This window comes from Trichophyton rubrum (assembly GCF_000151425.1).
Source record: "Trichophyton rubrum CBS 118892 genomic scaffold supercont2.3, whole genome shotgun sequence".
In the NCBI taxonomy this organism is placed as follows: domain Eukaryota; kingdom Fungi; phylum Ascomycota; class Eurotiomycetes; order Onygenales; family Arthrodermataceae; genus Trichophyton; species Trichophyton rubrum.
This window is the reverse complement of record NW_003456426.1, coordinates 2,778,099-2,796,948: the sequence shown is the minus strand read 5'-3', so window position 1 is coordinate 2,796,948 and position 18,850 is coordinate 2,778,099. Positions and strand designations below refer to the sequence as shown.

At 49.6% G+C, this 18,850-nt stretch overlaps 9 protein-coding genes across 12 annotated transcripts in view; 5 read left to right on the top strand and 4 right to left on the bottom strand.

Annotated features, from left to right (window-relative positions):
- The window catches only part of TERG_12055 (uncharacterized protein), a gene marked incomplete at both ends in the record, with an annotated part of 1,953 nt that extends 1,059 nt beyond the window's left edge, over positions 1–894 (top strand). The window contains one exon of the mRNA XM_003236716.2: positions 3–894. Coding sequence (XP_003236764.2) covers positions 3–894 — 892 coding nt within the window. The remainder of the gene's footprint in view (positions 1–2) is intronic.
- Positions 895–1,129: 235 nt separating this feature from the next.
- Positions 1,130–4,731, bottom strand: TERG_03804 (dihydroxy-acid dehydratase). Of its 3 annotated transcripts, XM_003236714.2 has the most exons (3): positions 3,415–4,731; positions 1,918–3,314; positions 1,130–1,856 (listed from the first exon to the last, which is right to left on the bottom strand). In XM_003236714.2, exons 1-3 carry the CDS (start codon positions 3,471–3,473, stop codon positions 1,492–1,494), a joined length of 1,821 nt encoding a protein of 606 aa, XP_003236762.1. In that variant the 5' UTR covers positions 3,474–4,731; the 3' UTR covers positions 1,130–1,491. The 3 variants fall into 3 exon arrangements, with proteins under 3 accessions (XP_003236762.1, XP_047606058.1, XP_047606059.1); XM_047749635.1 differs by having other exon boundaries at positions 1,918–4,731; XM_047749636.1 differs by having other exon boundaries at positions 1,130–3,314.
- A 65-nt stretch (positions 4,732–4,796) lies between these two features.
- On the top strand, positions 4,797–6,175 carry TERG_03803 (uncharacterized protein; the record flags this gene model as incomplete). Its single annotated transcript, XM_003236713.2, has 2 exons — positions 4,797–5,246; positions 5,354–6,175. The coding sequence occupies exons 1-2, from the start codon at positions 5,136–5,138 to the stop codon at positions 6,173–6,175; spliced, it is 933 nt and encodes a 310-aa protein (XP_003236761.1). The 5' UTR covers positions 4,797–5,135.
- Positions 6,176–6,621: 446 nt separating this feature from the next.
- On the top strand, positions 6,622–8,307 carry TERG_03802 (uncharacterized protein; the record flags this gene model as incomplete). The annotated part of the gene is made up of 2 exons (XM_003236712.1): positions 6,622–7,096; positions 7,160–8,307. The coding sequence occupies 2 exons, from the start codon at positions 6,622–6,624 to the stop codon at positions 8,305–8,307; spliced, it is 1,623 nt and encodes a 540-aa protein (XP_003236760.1).
- A 477-nt stretch (positions 8,308–8,784) lies between these two features.
- On the bottom strand, positions 8,785–11,833 carry TERG_03801 (catalytic protein kinase domain-containing protein). The gene is made up of 2 exons (XM_003236711.2): positions 9,729–11,833; positions 8,785–9,665 (listed from the first exon to the last, which is right to left on the bottom strand). The coding sequence occupies exons 1-2, from the start codon at positions 11,293–11,295 to the stop codon at positions 9,115–9,117; spliced, it is 2,118 nt and encodes a 705-aa protein (XP_003236759.2). The 5' UTR covers positions 11,296–11,833; the 3' UTR covers positions 8,785–9,114.
- A 381-nt stretch (positions 11,834–12,214) lies between these two features.
- Positions 12,215–13,282, bottom strand: TERG_03800 (uncharacterized protein). The gene has a single exon (XM_047748157.1). The coding sequence runs from the start codon at positions 13,153–13,155 to the stop codon at positions 12,283–12,285; it is 873 nt and encodes a 290-aa protein (XP_047604133.1). The 5' UTR covers positions 13,156–13,282; the 3' UTR covers positions 12,215–12,282.
- A 147-nt stretch (positions 13,283–13,429) lies between these two features.
- TERG_03799 (uncharacterized protein) lies at positions 13,430–14,618 on the bottom strand. Of its 2 annotated transcripts, XM_047749634.1 has the most exons (2): positions 13,910–14,618; positions 13,430–13,847 (listed from the first exon to the last, which is right to left on the bottom strand). In XM_047749634.1, the coding sequence occupies exons 1-2, from the start codon at positions 14,501–14,503 to the stop codon at positions 13,821–13,823; spliced, it is 621 nt and encodes a 206-aa protein (XP_047606057.1). In that variant the 5' UTR covers positions 14,504–14,618; the 3' UTR covers positions 13,430–13,820. The 2 variants fall into 2 exon arrangements, with proteins under 2 accessions (XP_047606057.1, XP_003236757.1); XM_003236709.2 differs by having other exon boundaries at positions 13,430–14,618.
- A 216-nt stretch (positions 14,619–14,834) lies between these two features.
- On the top strand, positions 14,835–17,085 carry TERG_12054 (uncharacterized protein; the record flags this gene model as incomplete). Its single annotated transcript, XM_047751072.1, has 3 exons — positions 14,835–15,016; positions 15,080–16,038; positions 16,268–17,085. The coding sequence occupies 3 exons, from the start codon at positions 14,835–14,837 to the stop codon at positions 17,083–17,085; spliced, it is 1,959 nt and encodes a 652-aa protein (XP_047606056.1).
- Positions 17,086–18,075: 990 nt separating this feature from the next.
- On the top strand, positions 18,076–18,819 carry TERG_12053 (uncharacterized protein; the record flags this gene model as incomplete). Its single annotated transcript, XM_047751071.1, has 1 exon — positions 18,076–18,819. The coding sequence occupies one exon, from the start codon at positions 18,076–18,078 to the stop codon at positions 18,817–18,819; it is 744 nt and encodes a 247-aa protein (XP_047606055.1).
- Positions 18,820–18,850: the final 31 nt, after the last annotated feature.

Here is an 18,850-nt window from a genome sequence, read left to right as displayed (position 1 = left end):
ACCAAGGCCATGGTCATCAAATCTGTTGCCCTCGATCACATGAATCTCATCGTCTTTGCTGTCAGAGGGACCACCCGCTCCTCCTTCACAGACTGGGCTACCAATATGAATGCAGAGCCCGCAACTCCCACCGGGTTCCTCGATGACCCGGGCAACCTCTGCCACGCTGGCTTCCTTTCAGTGGCTCGAAAGATGGTCCGTCCAGTGGCTATGCGGCTGGAGCAGCTCTTGGCCGAGAATCCGGCCCGATCAAAGTTCTCCCTTGTCATCACAGGCCACTCTGCCGGCGGTGCGGTTGCCAGCTTACTTTATGCTCATATCCTCTCCTCCACTCTGCGTTCGGAGCTAATATACCTCCGTGACCGTTTCAAGCGCATCCACTGCTTTACCTTTGGCTCCCCACCAGTATCCCTGCTGCCGATCAACAAACCGTCAGACCCACGGTACGCCAAATGGCTCTTCTACACCTTTGTCAACGAAGGCGACCCGGTCTGCCGCGCGGACAAGCCATATATCCGCTCCCTCATCAACCTCTATAAGGCGCCTATCCCTTCAACCCAGGGCAGCAGATCTCGCTCGTCCACGACCAGCAGCAAGCCAAGCAAGCTAGCTTTCCTCAAGGATCGTCGAGAGAGTACTGACAAGTCTGATTTTGAAACGGAAGTCACCTGGCCTATACCCTCGCCCACTCTCACCTTACCCGGCTGCCTGATCGTCCTTCGTGGAGATAAGCACAACCCTAGAGACAAGGATGTGGTGGAGGCCTACCTGACAAACAACGAGCAGATGGCTGGCGTGGTCTTTGGAGACGTTATGATGCATATGATGATCCTTTACGAGCGGCGTATCCAGCTTCTGGCCACAGATGCCGTTACCGCCAGAGCTGCTCGATGATTTCTTTCTTCTTTGCTTTTTTTCTTTCCCAACCCCTTTCCATTCATGATATACCCATTCAATTCCATTATTTTCACTGGTTGGCTGGCTGATGAACAATCTGGATCAAAGGACAAAGGACTGTTTTTTCTTCTTTCTTCTGCTGTCTTCGATACCCTCACATTCGGTTTTTTTTTTTTTTTTTTTTTTTTTTTTTTTTTTTTTTTTTTTTTTTTTCCCAACTTGCTTTTCCTTCGTTCAACCCTTCTATGCCTGGTGCAAGAGCGGCCTTTTTTTCACCTTTCTTACTACGGGGGATGGAGTTACACGGGCAAGACAACCACCAAATGACCAGACATGACATGGGAATCGAATCCTGGGATATTCACGGCACGGGGCATATGCGGAATTCTGGGATCTATTCCCTTTCTTTTTTCTCTTAACAACCAAATTTCGGGTATATAGCTAGGGACAGGATACACTCATAAAGACACTTATACAACCAAATTATACAGGAAAATATGATTAGAAAATGACTAAACCCCATTGCTAGGCCAAAAAAGTATACATTGTTATTTTCCCCCTTTTCTATCGAGTGCAAAGTACAAACTTTCCTTCTTAAAAGCTGTCCGTTATACACCCGGGGCTAGCATCTTTGACGCTTCTGGCATACTTCCCCAATGTGCCTCTCATAGTCAGTCCGGTAGGCCGGCCTTGACCAGCCTGCTCTCGAGCCAACCACTGCTCCCTACGCTGTGCAAGCACGTTCTCGGCAACATCAAGGTCAAGAACCCTATTCTCAGCGTCGATGGTGATCTGATCGCCATCCTCAACGAGTCCGATGGGGCCACCCACGGCGGCCTCGGGGACGATATGGCCAATCAAAAAGCCGTGGGAGCCACCGCTGAATCGGCCGTCAGTTATTAGGGCAACGGAGTGGCCCAGTCCTGCACCCATCAGGGCAGATGATGGCTTTAACATTTCTGTAAACATATTAGTATATGTGGATATAGTTTTAGGTAGAGAAATAGAAAGTATACGTGCCTGGCATGCCCGGACCGCCCTTGGGGCCGGTATATCGAATAACGACGACAGTCTTCTCGTCCTTCTTAATCTCCTTGCTTTCCAATGCAGCAATAAAGTCGTCTTCGTGATCAAACACTCTGGCCTTGCCGACGAACCGCGTGCCCTCCTTGCCGGTAATCTTGCCAACACTCCCTCCAGGCGCAAGACTACCACGCAAGATCTGTAGATGGCCCGTTGGCTTGATGGGATCAGAGAGCGGCCTGATAATCTTCTGGTCAGACGGGAAGTCAGGGAACTTCTCGACATTCTTGGCCAGCGTCTGGCCCGTCACCGTGATTCCTGAGCCGTCGATGAGGCCCTCCTTGAGCAGGAATTTGATTAAGGACGGGGTTCCACCAATATTGTGTAGATCAGCCATGACATATTTGCCAGACGGTTTCAGGTCAGCGAGGAAAGGGACTCGGTCACTGACGGCTTGGAAGTCGTCTATGGTTAGCTTGATGCCTACAGAGTCTGCAATGGCGATAAGATGCAGAACCGCGTTGGTCGAGCCTCCCGTCACCGTCACCAAGACCATGGCGTTCTCAAAGGCCTGGCGAGTGAGGATATCGGACGGCCGGATATCTTCGACCAGAAGGTTCTTGATGGCACCGCCTGCAGCTTCACACTCGATAAACTTAGCCTTGGACTCGGCCGGGTTCGACGAAGAGCCCGGCAGAGTCATGCCCATCACCTCGATAGCGGAAGCCATGGTGTTGGCCGTGTACATTCCACCACAGGCACCGCCACCAGGACAAGCATGCCGGATGATATCGAAGCGCTGTTCCTCGGTGATCTCACCCGTCAGGAACTGGCCGTACGCCTGGAACGCCGAGACGATATCGATATCTGCGTTGCCCTGTGTGGCCGCACAGCCAGGCCGTATAGTGCCTCCGTAGACCATCAGACTCGGCCGGTTGACTCTGCCCATCGCCATGACGACGCCAGGCATGTTCTTGTCACAGCCCGGGATACTGATGTTAGCATCGTACCACTGACCGCCCATGACCGTCTCGATCGAGTCCGCGATCAGGTCTCGGCTCTGCAGGCTGTAGCGCATCCCCTTGGTGCCCATGCTGATGCCATCGCTGACTCCAATGGTATTGAACTGGTATCCAATCAGGCCGCTCTTCTGCACGCCGGCCCGTACCCTGTTGCTTAGGTCGAGCAGATGCATGTTGCATGGGTTGCCGTTGTACCAGACGCTGGAGATGCCGACCTGCGCCTTGGACATGTCCTCTGTCGACAGCCCGGTGGCATAGAGCATGGCCTGCGAGGCGCCCTGCGAGATAGGCTGGGTGACATGTCTCGACACGCTGTTGAGCTCGCTTTCGGGCTTCCTCGACGAGGACGAGGCGCTGCGCTGCGCGGTTTGCCTGTGAAGTTCGAGGGCTGTCAGTTAACTAGCTATGAGTCCGACTTCGCTGCTGCAGGGGTAGCTCCAGGAGCTTCGAGATGCGACACGACTCAACTTACGGGAGCAGAGAGAGCAGAGTCCTTGAGGACAGACGCCCGGCACGGTGTATTCGAAGCATCTCGGCGGGTTCTCGCGGGTCTGAGAGATGCTTCGTCGACGTCTCCAGCGAGTTCGACTTGTTGCGGTGGTTTTTGTTCGTCTTTGCGCTGGCGAGATTATTTATGCGGAGGCGCTGATAGGCCGATCTCGCTGCCTCGCTCTACATACGAGGTGATTCATACTCGGCATGAAGACGATATTACATAGATGTACGGCGTATATTGTAGCAGTACGGCGTATATTGTAGTAGATTGACTGAATATACTGGTGGTCAGGGTGAAGGAGGGAATATCAAAGTCCGGATATTCAGGACCAGCTACAGTGTCAAGCTACGGCTACGGATAGTAGACAGAGAATCCATTAGACAGCCAAATAACTCATGGCTATAGCTATTATGCATGACTAGAGAATGCAGATTAATGGTGCTCTGCTATGCTTGCTGTGCTGTACTCTGATGCTTGACCCCTGACAGATATCAATGAGCCTTCAAGCTGGCCACCACCCACGCTCCGACGGCATTCGAGACAGGATCTGCCGTTATCTTCATGAATGCTCATCGCCAAAGCATCGACTTCTCTCAGCATCGCCAGCATCCCGTCAACCCAAGGCTGATGGCAGTGACTGCCTGGCGCCGATAATCACTACTTGGTTTATGTAGAATCTCTTGGCCGGATGGACATATTCTCTCTCCATCTCTGCATTCTGCATGCAAGACGACGATCACAACGAAGTTTTTTAGCCAAAAGAAAGAGAAGAAGAAGAAGCCCATCGTCCCCCTTATCCCCGACTCCTTCATCCTCCCTATCATGTTCCAAGACTTATAGCACGGCGTTTTATATGCAGCGAAAGAGTTTTTCTTGTCTTGTGATGGGCCTATCATAAATTTAGTTTCATGTGAAGGTACAGTCTCATCCAATGAGAATGAAGAGAACCCATTTTCTGTGCTGTCACTAGCCAATAGTCGCAGAGAATCTCCGAGTGTGAACAGATTACTGACCAATAGGAATTTGCAATCTTCCCGCATCTGCATCCAATAATACGAGAGCACAGCCATCAACATCAATTGAAAACAAACATCCAGAAGTGAAAAAAACATCAATTGAAAACGACATCCAGAAGTGAAAAAACATCAATTCAAAGAGATATCTGGCGGAAGAGCAGACAGAACGAACAGATAACGATTGATTTGCCCAGCATGCCCAGGATCTATCTGTGGCTGATGTCTTGCATGGTGCTCGACGGGCTGTCCATTTGACTAGACGCGGGGACCCCGTTTAGTTACCATTTAGTTATGCCCGACGAGTTAACTACAATATTATACCCCGGCTCTATTTTTATAGCCCACCTTCCGATGGGGCCTTGGGACGGACTGCAGATTGCACCTTGCGGTAGCAGGCTGATTAGCAAACGGGTTTACTACTTTGGATTTTACCAAGGCATGGCAGCGAGATGTCGTCCAAGCAGTCGGGAAAATGGGCTAAGAAGATATCACGTTGGTAGGGCTTCCAGATGATACGGCGTACACAAGATGTAGATATGGGCTTCTATGTGTCTGAAGAAAGATTTAAGAAGGCGAGATGCCTTCTTGCCATTTTCTTGTTTTTCCCCTCAATCATCCATTCATCAGCTTGAATATACAGTGTTTCCTTCTTAATCTGAGATCAAACGGCTATCATCGAACATGCTGAGTTCCGTGGTACGGTTCTCCGTGCTCCCAATCGTCCTGGCATGGCTGGTCTTGCTGGCTGGCCCTGTCAAGGCGGACAACTTTCTTGCGCACGGTTACGAGAGAGTATTTTTTTTGGGGTGCATACGAAATTTTCTGGTGAGATGCTCTTCTTAAATTGCTGGATGGCAGCATGGTATCCAACGCTTGGATAACTAACACAACGTAGCCAGATTGAAGGGCCAGATAAACAACAGCACATTCTTGGGTTCAAACAGCAAAAAGGCCAGGAATCAAGAAACAACAGAGGTTCTGGCCCGCGGAACTCGCTCAATTACCCCGAATTCATCGCTAGAGCCGATGACAGACCACTTCCACCAGATCATCCCGTCCTGTCTCATCCCAACCCCCCCGGGAATGTCCGAGATGCCGTGGCGGATCTGCTAAAGCACAAACTCACTGGTGAAGTGAGCGTCAACGCCCTCGACCCTTCTCTCCGAGGCAAGACTTTCAACAAACCTCCAGGAGGCAAGAAGAAGCCAGGCAGTGGGGGTGGATCACGCAACCTTTATGACCCCAAGGACCCTCACAGAACATCTTTTACAGTTTTGGTAGACGGGCTTGTGAACGGACTGTTACACCACCTCGCGAATCCCAGGAACAGGGGTATCTTCCAGCAGAACCTTCCCTTCATGAAAGAAGCCCTCAAGGCAGCCATCACTCTACGCGAGGAAGCGACAAGGATCCACCTTCTGAAGAAGTTGAGTTCGCCGGTAAAAGATGGCGGTTTCGATCTCGACGTCAGGCTCGATTGGAGAGACTCCAGAGTTCCGCTCGGGTCTAGATACCCCGAATTCCGTATCAGAGACACCTTCGACGCCAATAAGGGAAAACTTAGGGGGCTTGGCTTCAAGAACGCTGATGATTTCGGTGACTGGATCGTGCACTTTGGGGATCCTAATCATCAGGGAAAGGTGGAATTCGGACCCGGAGCATTCACGCACCGCCGCCTCTTACAGTCTTGGATGGAGGCTGACCGCAAGTTACACCTCTAGTCCGCGTACGGAGGAGAAGGGAAGATCGAAGTACTCCGTAGTTAGCTGGCTTTATGGTGGATACAGCAAACATATCTTAAGAGTAACTAGCTAACTGTATATTACGCCATTAACGGCCCCGCTTTCATGCCTGAAATTCTTATTTAACCCTGCAAGTTTGTTATAAGATCATCTTTATTAACTATATTAATGACTTGAAATGCTAGTTGGTTACTACCTTGAGGCCTAAGTAAATAAATATATATGGAAGCAATCATACGCTGAAGAATTGTGTTGCTTACTTAGTCATAATACTGTGAGCGTAGTTAAGCTATACCTTGATACAACTACTTACCCTACCCCTTCGCCAAAACAGTGGAATCAAGTACGGGGGAAGAGCGTTTCTACCTGAAGGATTAGGTCCGGAGCCAGAAATACAAATTTCAGATGAACTAGAGAAGCCAAACATGCCGGAGATAACACAGCCCGTTGAGACTCCAGATGATACCAACCAGTCGGAGCCAGAGTCAGAGCCATATTCGGATTTGGATGGACGCCCATACAGCTACAGACAGTGCGTAGCCGCCTTGCAGGCTGAAGGCGTGCCCAAGGATCTCTCCTCCAAGACTGCTCGATGGTGCGTCGTTCGAGGAATACGAACTTCCTACGAATATGCAACAAGCCCTGAAGTGAGCCGTATATGCAACGACCTGGCCATACCCCAATTTGCCCGCGCACGCAACGCACGGCTGATAATGAGCAATGTCATCCCCGAAGGAATGGAGGATCCAAGAGTGCAGCCGTACTGCATATGGATTCCAGATTTTGCCTCTGTAGATACCTATCGCAAACTAGTACATCGGTATCCTGCTATGTTGTACCAGGTTGGCCGGGCTTGTGGTGCTGCTGGATATGCCGATCTGTATAAAGAGCTCGTTAAGGGTGAGTCGGTAGTCTCTTCATATATTTTCTGTCTTATTAGTTGCAGAGCTGACATTAATATAGATTTCAAGCTACGTCCTGAAGTGTCTATTGCTGAAGAGGCGCGGGAAAGTGGAACTGATGGTGGCCGTGAGATCTACCGCCTGATACTGGAATCACCTATTAAGTATGCGGTGTTAGATGACACCACTCGTGGCGTCAATGTCGACAATCCACGGTTTCCAGCCTATCTGAACGGAGACACCGCTGTGCGGTGGAAAGTAGAACCCCGTGGGGATCTGCTGGAAGACGGAGAATATGACCAGGGAGATCAAGATATTGAAGAAGACAACAGGCTCGATGTAGCGGCTGCTTACTTGGATGATCAATACAAGTATCTATCTGCCGAAGAAGCCAAATGGTTCTACCAACCTCTTCCAGCTGATATTCCAACGGTGAAGAAAGAACTCCTGAGAGACATGGCAGCATACGAGGGCAGCATAGATCGGTACCACAGACTGATGGACCCCCAGGAAATGACATACTCGGAAGTAACATGCGTTACCCGCGGCATATATCATAATACCATGTTTGCACGGTGGTGGATGGACCAACTTGAGGTGAATGCAAGCCGCATTCCGAAGCAAGACGTCTGGAGAATAAGGTCGGCCATCAATGCCCGCCGGATCATGATAAACGATATCTCTGGCTTTCACGACGAGATGGAGGGCAAACCATATCTCATTTGGTGGCCTCTCAAACCCCATCGAAAATGTCTCGAGGCTCTCGCTAAAAAGTGTCCGTCAATGCAGGAGCAGATTGCAATCGCATGCATCTTCTGCGATTATAAAGATACATATCAATCTATCAATCCTGTACCACACTGGCGTATTCGTCTTGCAGCTACGAAGAACGCGAATCCTTTCTATCTTACTGACATAGACAAGCGAGCCTCGGAGCAAGGTATCGATGTCACAGAACGCCCTGGTGAACGAGATGGTAAGAAGGATAGTTTAAGCAGCGACATCGAACCTACCTCGACGTGGGTAGAATCACCCATCAACGAGTCCTCAATGGTTAGCCGCTTACCGGACTTCCATCCGTACTTTGGAAGTAGAGTGGAACCCGGCATAATTGAGAGATATGTGTTCAAGTCGCCGGAGGTTCTTCGAAAGATTGAGGCGCTACGCACTCGATGCTTTGGAGATGATACGGATCTATTGAAGGAGTAGACGGGTTTTAACGATGGCCGTAGGATAGTGCAGTAGCTTGTCAGCTTTATTATAGTACTGCTTTTTCATCCTGCTAAATTGAACAAATTGCGCTAAATTATATGTCCTTGGTAACGTTGGAGGTCAGGCAAGCAACGGTTTAGTTGAGCCTCATTAACTCGGAACCGTTGGACATTAAAGTTCCAAGGTTACGGGACGGTCCGATGCAAGGTCATCTCCCCGGCCCAAGCCTCTGGTCCAAGCCTCAAGTTAGCATAGCTTGCCCAGGCCTACCATTGCAAAACGGACTAGCTAGTTATTTAGTCTGAGAAGCTCTCATTTACAGGAATACTTCCATTGACCGTGTCTATACATGATTAATATAATATATGATTAGCATAAAACACACAGAACGCAAGTCTCTTGATATTAATATTATTTACTTTATAGTACATATAAACTATTTTACAGACGCTTATGAAGCGAGTGATGCATTGCTTCGTGGTAATTATCTGGACAAAAGGGGCAGAACATGATAGTGAGCAAGTTGAAAGAAAAGGGGGTAAAGGTAAAAGTAAGGGCAAAGAGGTATAAGAAATACAGCGAGCGTCATATCAAAACATGCCGAAGAAAAGAAGTGAAAAGTGAAGCGAAGTAAAGTAAAAGAAGTAAAGAAAAAAGGGGGTAAAGAAGAAGTGAAAAGGAGAAATAAAAGAATAAAGCGAAAGGAGGTTTCAAACCAGTTGTACAAAGTAGTTAGAAGAAGAAGAAACGAAGTGAAAAGAAAGTAAAAGAAAATATTTACCCATCTCAAGCCCGTCCGTTCGTTCAAGGAACTTCAGCGTCACCGCGTCTCAGAGGCAGGACATCGGCCGCAATAGCATTCTTAATCCATTCCATATCAGCGACTTCGTCAAGATGCATACGTTTACTTCCACGTTTCAAAAGACCCTCGACGCAGCGCCGGGGCCCCTCGAGGTCTCTCCCTTTGACTGGGTCCCAGTCCCCGTCCGGATCAGCATAACGGTACCAACTCCATTCACAACGGGCGATACGGTGTGGAGTACGAGCCCGAAGTTTAGCTGGGTCTCCCCTAGTGCCAGGCAGAGGGTCGAATGGTAGACGATTTTCCATGATGGCATAGAGGAGAACGCCAAGGGCCCACGCGTCAGTTGAGCGGCCGTCGTATGGTTGGCCCATTAGGATTTCAGGGGCAGCGTAGTCTTCACTACCGCAGCGGGTGCGTAGTAGAGGACTCTCAGGGGGCTGTGGGATGCGTCGTGAGAGCCCCAGGTCCGTCAGCGTTATGAGTGCACGAGGATAGAGCCGCCAGTCGGTAATTTCCTGCATTTTTGCAAATGGCATGTTCAACAGGGCATCTATGTAAGTCAGTAACCGTACACATCCAGTACGTCTTTAGTGATGAATGAAGAAAAACTCACTTTCCAACTTGATATCACGGTGGACAATGTGATTTCTGTGGAGATATCTGACTGCATCGACGAGCTCGGAGAAGATTCTCTCGATCAGCGGAGGATTAATCCGCTTCATCCGCATGCTGGCGAATTCAAACAGGTCACCTCCAGGGCAGTAGTCGAGGACCAGGAGGGCTCGTTTCGGGTCACTTCCAAAGGCTTTCAGCTGGACGATGGACGGATGATCGATGGATTTGAGAATCTCAACTTCCCGATTGAGCGAGACTTCGACACGCTCCTCGTCCGCTCCTCCGGCCGGTCCGTACTCAACAATCTTGACGGCCACGAGACGGCGAGTCTGGGGATTAGCTGCTCCGTCCTCCTCCCTGGCTGCCAGGACAACCTGGCTGAAGGCTCCCTGGCCCAGGAGTCTTTGCCAGCGGTATCTGCGAGGCTGCTTGGACCGAATTGACTGAACTTCGTAGACTTCACTATCAAGTACACCAAAATCAGACGGCTCCAGTGCAGACGTGGGCGTAGGAAGCGGCGGTGGCAGGACAGCTATGCCACGCTGGGCAGCCAAGTATTGCTCCCTCTGTATATTCAGACCGGGTCGTCCATCCCTCGATGCGTCCCTGTCCCGGGCCCTAGAGGCCGCCTCAGACGCAGCGGCCTTGCGGGTTGGAGGGTGGACCTGGAGAGCTGGTGGGACATACTCGCTCAGGCTGCGGTTGCGGGTATGTCTGTGGTCACGCTTGGGGGCCGCGAGCTGAGACGGGTTGGTAGCGGTCTCTGGGGAGACTGGCGTAGCACTAGATGTCGAGGCGGATGCTGGCTGGACCGGTCTCGGACGGGCAGTTGTCAACGGCGGGGGGAGATGCAGCTCGCGGCTGGAGGCTGTTGAGGAGACGCGGGACAGCGAAAAGGTGCTGGTCGATCCCCATGGAGGCGAGGCCAACAGCTGTATGGGCGAGGGCAGCGGAGTGAGATCGCTGAGCCCGGCGAGCTGGGGCGATGAGAAGGCAGAGCCAGGCGAGAGAGAGCCGGCACTCGAGTGCACTTCGGCCAGCGCATGGCGGATGCTGGGGATTCTGCGTGGCAAGCTGGCCGTCGACCGGCTCAGATGGAGATACTGGTCGAACCCGGCGGCCTGCGGGCTCTGCAGGTGCTGCTGCTGCGGCGGCGGTTGCTGCTGCTGCTGTGAGTGACGCTGCTGGTCTTGAGATACGGGTTGATGGAGATACTGGGGCGGCTGGTGGACAGATGGAATGTCAGTACGCAGCTGCAGCAGCACCGGCGTCCGTGGCGTCACTGGGCTCGAGTCAACTATCGGCGCCAATGGCGTCTGCTGGCCCTGCTGGCCCTGCTGGCCGTGGTGGTGGTGGTGGTGCTGCTGCTGGCCTGGTGCAGACGCGCTGGCATCGCCGCTGGCCGGCGGACATGTCTGCAGCGCCAGGTGAGGGATGAAGGGCAGCGCAGTGGGCGAGGTCGCGATGCCCGAGTCACGAAGGCCCGGATGCGACGGCGGGAAGTCTTCGGGCTCAGCCTGCTCTGGACAGCCGCGAGGCTCTACCATGGAGGTGGAGGATGGCATTCAGCGGCGTGGAGGGCTCTGCTGGAGGGCTCTGTCACTGGCGCGAGCAGCAGGACTGGCGGGCAGAGGCCTGCGAGAAGGGTTGGTTCACGGTAGAGGCCAGAGAGAGCAGGACTCTTCTCCAGAGGGGCAGAGGAGTTTTTTCTCTCCCTTCTTAACTGTCCTCAGCCACAGGAAAGGCGCGGAGGCGCTAGTTGTGATAGGATGCCTGGCTGCAGCAGAGGCATTTCTGCACATCATTCGTATTGCTATAGCACAGCAGGTAAGATCACAAGGCATCCTCTGTTAAAAGTCTGCTTAACCTACTTTTACTCTTTTTTCCCTGGTTGACCCCATATTAACAATATTAATACTTTTGGCTAGCTAACCCTAACTAATTCCACCCTCTCTGCCTCTTTCACTTACTACTGACACTGTTGCATCCCTGCTGGGCCAGAGAAACCAGGCAAGGGGTCCTCCACAAAAGGAGTCCAGCAGCTACAGCTGCATTGCCGTCTTTCTGCCTCTCCAGTCATGCCTCTCTCTCTCTCTCTCTTTTCTTTTGTCTCTCCTTTTCCGTTTCTCTCGTTTCTTTTCTCTGCCGTCCTTTTTTTTTTTCTCGTCTTTTTTTCGCCCCTGAAGATATAAAGTTTTTAAGGTTTAAAATAGCCGCGAAACCTTAAATACTTTATTTTTATTTCTTATTTTTCACCTTTTTTTTTTTTTTTTTTTTTTTTATTATCATCCAACAGCGGCTATTGCCATGGTTCAGTTCTTTAGGCAAGGGTGCAGAGCGTAGATGGGAGACCTGTCGACGTGCTCGTAGCCATGCTCTGCTGCCCAGGCCTCCGTCTCGGCTTCGACGCGGAAGATCTCCTCCTGGTCTCCCGCGATCTCGCCACTCTGGGTTCCAAGCAGGATTCTTCTGTACGGCTCGGGCTGCGTCTTGAGCTTCGTCTCGGGCGCTGGATCTGCTACCAGCATCAGATGGTGCAGCATCTCTTCCTATCACAATATATACCCCGTCAGTCTCTTCGAATCATGCTTTTCTTCCAGTATTTTTTTGCGCTGTAGGAAACCTACACGACACATCAGGACTGTCACGGGCCTGTGCTGGACTTGCCTCTCCTTCAAGCGTTCAAAGTGTTGCGGCGTCTCAAGTCTCTTCCAGCCTTCCTCAGTCTGCTTGACCACGCTCTGGCCGGCTGGTACAAGCTTGTAGAGCCATTGACTCTCGCTTCGCCTCTTGTTCATCCTTGGTATGCCATTGCCAACCATAGCATCAACTCCGCTGCCCTCGCATGAAGCCAGACTATACTCCCGTGTCTTGCTGTCGAATTCAGCCAGAGTGCAGTTAGCATCCACTGGGACCTCCTGGCTCAGCCATCTACCATCCACCTTGCCAAACACTACCCGATATACCCTCTCTTCGGGTTGTATCTTCCGTTTGGCCTCAACCAGCCTGTCAAGCTTTGCATATGCCTCTTTCTTCCCCGCGTCGTGTCCTTTGCCCAGCCTGTCGACCTCTTCCCCGGAGACTCCAGCATGTAAAAGTTGCTTGTTGATCTTCTTCACTGCTCTCGGGATCAGCTCGCTGTGCTTCTCTATCATCTCTTCCACAAAGTTTGGGGGGCACGACTCGTCTTTAAAACACGCTGCCACTTGGTCAAAGTCTTCAAGTCGCGGCTCATTGTACCGTTTCATTTGCGAATTAAACGCCTCAGTTGGCAGACTGATATCTCCTAGCTCCACGTTGCCTCTCCAGCCAACGACTCCCTTGTAAAACCCATCATGCCAGAGCCATTTGATCATGTTTCTGACGGTTGGCCGCTTGTCTGGCTCGGGGGCCTTGGTAAGTGGTCGTGAAGTTCTCGTCAGCATGTTTATTCCGAAATCAGCCTCTTATTGATGAAGCTGCCCGTGATTGTTGCTATTGACTATTGATTAAAATCAGTTGCACTTTTTTGGACACGGCAAATGCCTGGGGAAAGCGCAGACTAGACTTGGGAAGGCGGCACCTTCATGAGTAACGCGACAAGGAAAGCTCGAAGATGATTGTTGGAGACAGTTGGTTCCTTCCAAGAATAACCCTGAGGAAATGTATATATTTTGTATATCAAGACACAAGGAGCGGCCCAACCAACTGGCCGGCGCCGTAAACAGGACAAGAAGAAAAGGAAAAATGCCTCTATATGTACAAACCAACCACGCATTAAACCACATTTCCGTTTTTATAAAAAGAGAGGAAAATACTAAAAGTTGAATACCGCCCACACACGCCAGAGTGGAAATGGATCTGCCATGCGCTCGGAACTGAAATATGGTAATACAAGGGGGGGAGGGGTGGAAGATAGAGAAAAAAGTTGGGCGAAGAGGTAGCTGGAGAGTATGGCTTTGTATCGCATGATATTCATGATATATCATGCATTGCTCGGTTCGGCTGTCGAATGGATTATCGTACGGCAAGGAAACAGATGGTCGTTTAGATATTGGGGCATATATTATATGGCATGTGGGAGGGCGCATTTCGTCAATCCCTCCCGAGCTCAGGAGAAGAAGATACGTCGAGATAGCTATTCAAAAGCACGTTAGAATGAGACGTTTCCGATATACCAGCAGTTAGACGAGAACATACAGTCCAGGCACCAGCAATGCTAGCTACAATGGCTCCAGAAATCATCATCGGCCGAACCCCCCTGGTGCTCTTGAAAAGCATGCCGCTCAAAGCTCCAGCAGCAATGCTGTTCGCCGCATCATGCTTTCCTCTCATATGGCCAATCGTCGAGTTAACACCGTTATATACCAACGCAACAACGCCTGCAGAGTTACCCAAGAACGGGCCTCGCCGGGTCACCGAGTTAAGCACGCTGTTAAGACGCAGCTTCGGCGAAGCGGAAGCTGGCGATCTCTTCAATCCTTCAATGAGACCCCAGGCACCTCCTGTTGTAAGAGCAATGAGATATGTTGTTCCAGTACCGTAGCTGAGATCATCGGACCACCCTCTCGATGGCAGAGCAGATTGGGAGCCAGGGAGGTCGCTCAACGCCGAGTCTTCGAGGGTCAGATAATCGAGGGTGTCTTTGTTCAGGCCAGCGAGAGGATGCAGTTCTGATGGGTCAGGGATGGCAGTGCTGGAGAGAAACGAGCTGACATCTGTAGCGGAGCTTGGATCGAATTCAGCGGTTCCGGTCGTCTTCTTCCGGCCTGAGAGGGAGTCCCAGATAGACATGGCTGCGGATGTGAATTAAAAGTTATTTTGAAAAAATAATACAATAATGAAAGATAAAACAACGTCTCTGCGCAGGCCGCGCTCCTATTAGCTGGTGAACTGGTGGAATTGCTCGTCGAATGTGCTTCTTCTCTGTCCGTTTCTTCCGTTTCTTCGTCAAAAAGCGAGAGAGAAAAAAAAGTCGAGATACAGTCACGTGAGTCGCCGACCAAACTAAGTCACGTGATCTTATCGCGATTAAAAAAAAAAAAAAGATAAAAAATAAAAAATAAAAATAAAAAGCATCAAAAAAAGCAGCATGAAATTTGATATTTGACAGATGAAAGGGAAGATGGGCTCTATGATGGCTGATTGTGGCCCGAAAGAAAAGATATTGCCTGTGAGGAGCAGACTGGACCTTGATGAATATATTTCAACAGCCAAGGAGGCCCCAAAAATTATACCAGAATCAGACTTGAGAACCCTTACTCAAGGCCCGCTGAAACGGCTGCTACTAGAACCTGGGAATTATGAGTGAGATATAATCTGGACCAGGCAAGAATACGTGTTCAAGATTGGCTGTTAATTTGTTCCTAGAAAATCACTTTCTCTGTGGAGATGTCTCTTTCATACGCTGCAGGACACAACACTCCCTATACCCCACCAGGCTTCCGTGTGCAATGCTATATGTGCATTTCTAGAGGCTGCAATCACGGCAAAAGGCTTAGAGGTGTGCAAGTTTGCTCGATCTGAAAAAACCTGGCTTGCCGTATTTGAGGTATACCTCGATCGGTTCGAGTATAGCCCACCAAAGCCCATGAAGCAGATCCTAGCCACTCTCACAAATATTCTGGCTACTCACTCCGATCCGGACACCGCAGGCTCTATCCGCTCTTATTTGATTGACTCAGTGGTGAAGACTATATTACTAGCCGAACCCTTGACCAGGCTAAAGGCATCAGTGGTTTCTCTTCACTTTCTTATTCGAAAGGAGGCTTTCCCTGCTGTAGATCTAGTCGCTCATTTACAGAGATGGCTTCAAGCCAATGTCAACAGCTGGACTCCAGCTATAGGTGAGCATGCGACTAACATTGGGCTCGACGTCTCTACTTTTACAGGCAGAGCACCTTCAGCCTCCGTGGAGGAGCAGGGAACGATAACTGCACAGCTATTATGTCTAGTTCTCTTACTACATCTTCAAAATGCGAATGTAGTCACTTCTTCCGGCGCCCTTCTATCTCAACTATGTTTCAAGCTGAAAAAGGAGTCTGAAAACGGTCCGTTCCAGTATTCTACTCCAGGGCACGGTGCTCCGTTTTGGGCTGCTCCCCTCAAGTATTTATCACTTCGGAACCTTGACAACCTCGATGCTACTATAAGCCTCGCTTTTCATTTACTTTTCAGGGGCCAGCCAGCTGAATTTTCGTCTTTCCTTGACGTTCTGCCTCTCAAAGATTTGCTATCAGAAAACTACGGCGAGACTGGCACTGCTGAGTTTGCACTTCTTATTGCCGTTCTCGAAACAGGAAAGGAGCTAGGACTGGTTCATGAAGATAGTGAGTATCATCATTCACCCCTGCGACTCGTTATATCATCCGTCTAACCCAAGCATAGAAGCTCCCAATTCATTATCCCCTGACAAACTTCTAGTCCTTGAAAGCCAAAAGCTACGGCTCCTTTTAATACATTCAAATGCTAAAATCAGAGTGCGGGTCCTATCCTTGTTGATATCTGCACCATCTACTACCAAACCTTTCTCTTCCGATGCTCTACTGATCCTTAAAGAAATGCTTCCTTTCATCCACGCTGAAGCAGATGCTCACGTCCGAAGTGAGCTTGTTAGCCTGATCCGGAAATTTACTGTTCGGCTCAGAGGCGGCTCATCAACCTGCTCGCTAGCTCCAGGAGAGAATGCGACAGAACAGGGGTCTGCACACCTTGATGCACAATCATTTGTATCTTGGTATATAGATTTCCTACAATCCGAACTTAGACCAAACGCTTCTTATCAAACGCACATTCTTGCTTTGAAAGCATTAGCAACGATTATCCAATCCGGCCTTGACCCCAGAATCGATCCCGCGAAGCTCTCAAAAATTGGTAGCGACCAAAGAAATTGGCCGTTTTCCAGGGACATATTTACACTTAGCCTTTTCAGGGCACTAGGGGATTTACTAACCAATCCTTATGAAGAAATCCGAATGACCTCCCTCACATTACTTGGGTTATTCCCGGCCTCCTTCCTTAGGCCCCAAAATATTGCCGACACTGATTCTGGAAGGACACGTCGCCATCCTTATAGCCAACTACTGGATTCCCTAGCCCGGGCAGAGGAGATGGCAGGCCAAACAAGCAGAGCTGATCATGCTGATGGCGTAGCCCGCATCTATCATTTCTTATTTGACCTGGCTGACACCGGGCGTTGTTCTGGGCAAAAAATAATCGTTTACGACTATAAGTATGATATAGTTGATTCAATTCTCACCAAACTAGAAAAGGTCACATCATTATCTGATATAACGACATTGCGTAATACTCCTATCCATGGCCATTTATCCGCACTAAGGTTCGTACTCCCAGTTTCCGATACTACCACCGTATAGCTATTCACCATTCTCAGATACATAATGGCAAGCCCTAATTTCCATTCAATCATATCATCTGATAATGACTCCGAGCCGGCTTGGAGGCATGCACTGAACCGGACTCTCCTTCTCTGTGAAACAATGTGGTCAGATGTTCAGGCAGTACTATGTGTTGATTCTCCCGAAAGGGAGCATGGAAATTCTTCCGTTGATCTATTAGGCCCTAAAGACATTCTATCTTGCTGTTGGCGTGCTCTCCGTGAATCTAGGTATGATTTGTGTGTACTAAATATTCACTATGGACGACATACTGACTGCCGTTAGCTTACTTTTGAATGCTATCCTATCAAATACCTCATTTGCTCCTTTGGGGACTCGGGAGGGTCTGAACTATGATGAGTTTGCAAGGATTGGCAGCCTTACATTTTCCCAGCTAGCAGAACTACGCCATCGGGGTGCATTCAGCGCAGTCTCCCAAACATTTGTCTCTTGTTGCCAGAGATGTAGTGTTTCGAAGGACAATGCCGTTGCAGAACTTCCTCAAACTTGGTTTAAGGTAAGGGAATTTAGCTCATAAGGGCGCCATATACAACGTATTATTAACGTATCTGATAGGAAATATTGAGCACTATCTATGGTCAATCGGCAAAGCTTACCCGTCGGTCCGCAGGGCTTCCTGCGTTAGCTCTGGGCGTAGCATCGTCTGCAAAGCGGCCGTTCTTCCATGAAATTATGGAAAAGCTCCAGGACATCGCAAAAGTTCCACCCACTTCCGTCTCGGAACAGGTGGATGTGAGACTTCCACAGGTCCACGCCATGAACTGCTTAAAAGACATATTCACTGCAACAAATCTAGCCACTGTGACAGAAGAGCACTTGATGCCGGCACTAAGTATCTCTGCTGAATGTCTCGGTTCTGAAATGTAAGCCCCTTCTCCTTAGCCCCCACTGTCATCAATGGGTTAGTTATTAATCAATTTTAGATGGGCTATTCGGAACTGTGGTCTAATGTTATTTCGGTCGTTGGTTCAACGAATGTGTCGACGAACGAACGGAGTTAACCTGGGATTTGGTGTCCCTAATGACTCTGAACCGAGGCAACTCATTCCTTTTCAGAGATTCCCTGGCCTGATACCACTTCTTACCGGTCTTCTTGAAAAGGGGGCGGCAAAAGGTTCCTCTGATAATACTTTGTCAGAGCAGCTATCGATTACCACTGAAAGAGTATTCCCTGCCTTGGAACTTATCGGAAACAAGTTCCCCTCTCCTGCTTCAAGTGAAGATGAGCGCATTCTAGAATCAGTTTCATGGCAGTTCGACAGCCCTGTATGGGGTATTCGTGATCATGCTGCAAGAACATATGCCACTCTCGTCGACAGAGACGATATACTTTCGGTCATATTGAAATTATCTGAGACATCGATACATGGCCAGAACCAGCTACACGGAATAGGTTTATGCATCAAATATCTGCTTCGACGCATATGTGCTGCGCCTGTAGCGTACTATCAATGTAAGCGATCCATGACACTATTTGATATACATAACGCTAAATGTCTTTTAGCATTACTTCCTGCCATCGTCTCCACCACTAGACCAGTGTTCACCAATTTAGGACGTCATGTATCGTCTCCTTTTACCTTGAGGGAACTCGTTGAGATTATCAACGACCTCTTACAGAGTGGAATGTCAAAAGGAACTGAAGGTAAAGCGCATTATGTATTTCTGTCTTTGTTCCTGGCTGACCTGTAACTCTAGATACTATTGTCGACCATTTCGATGC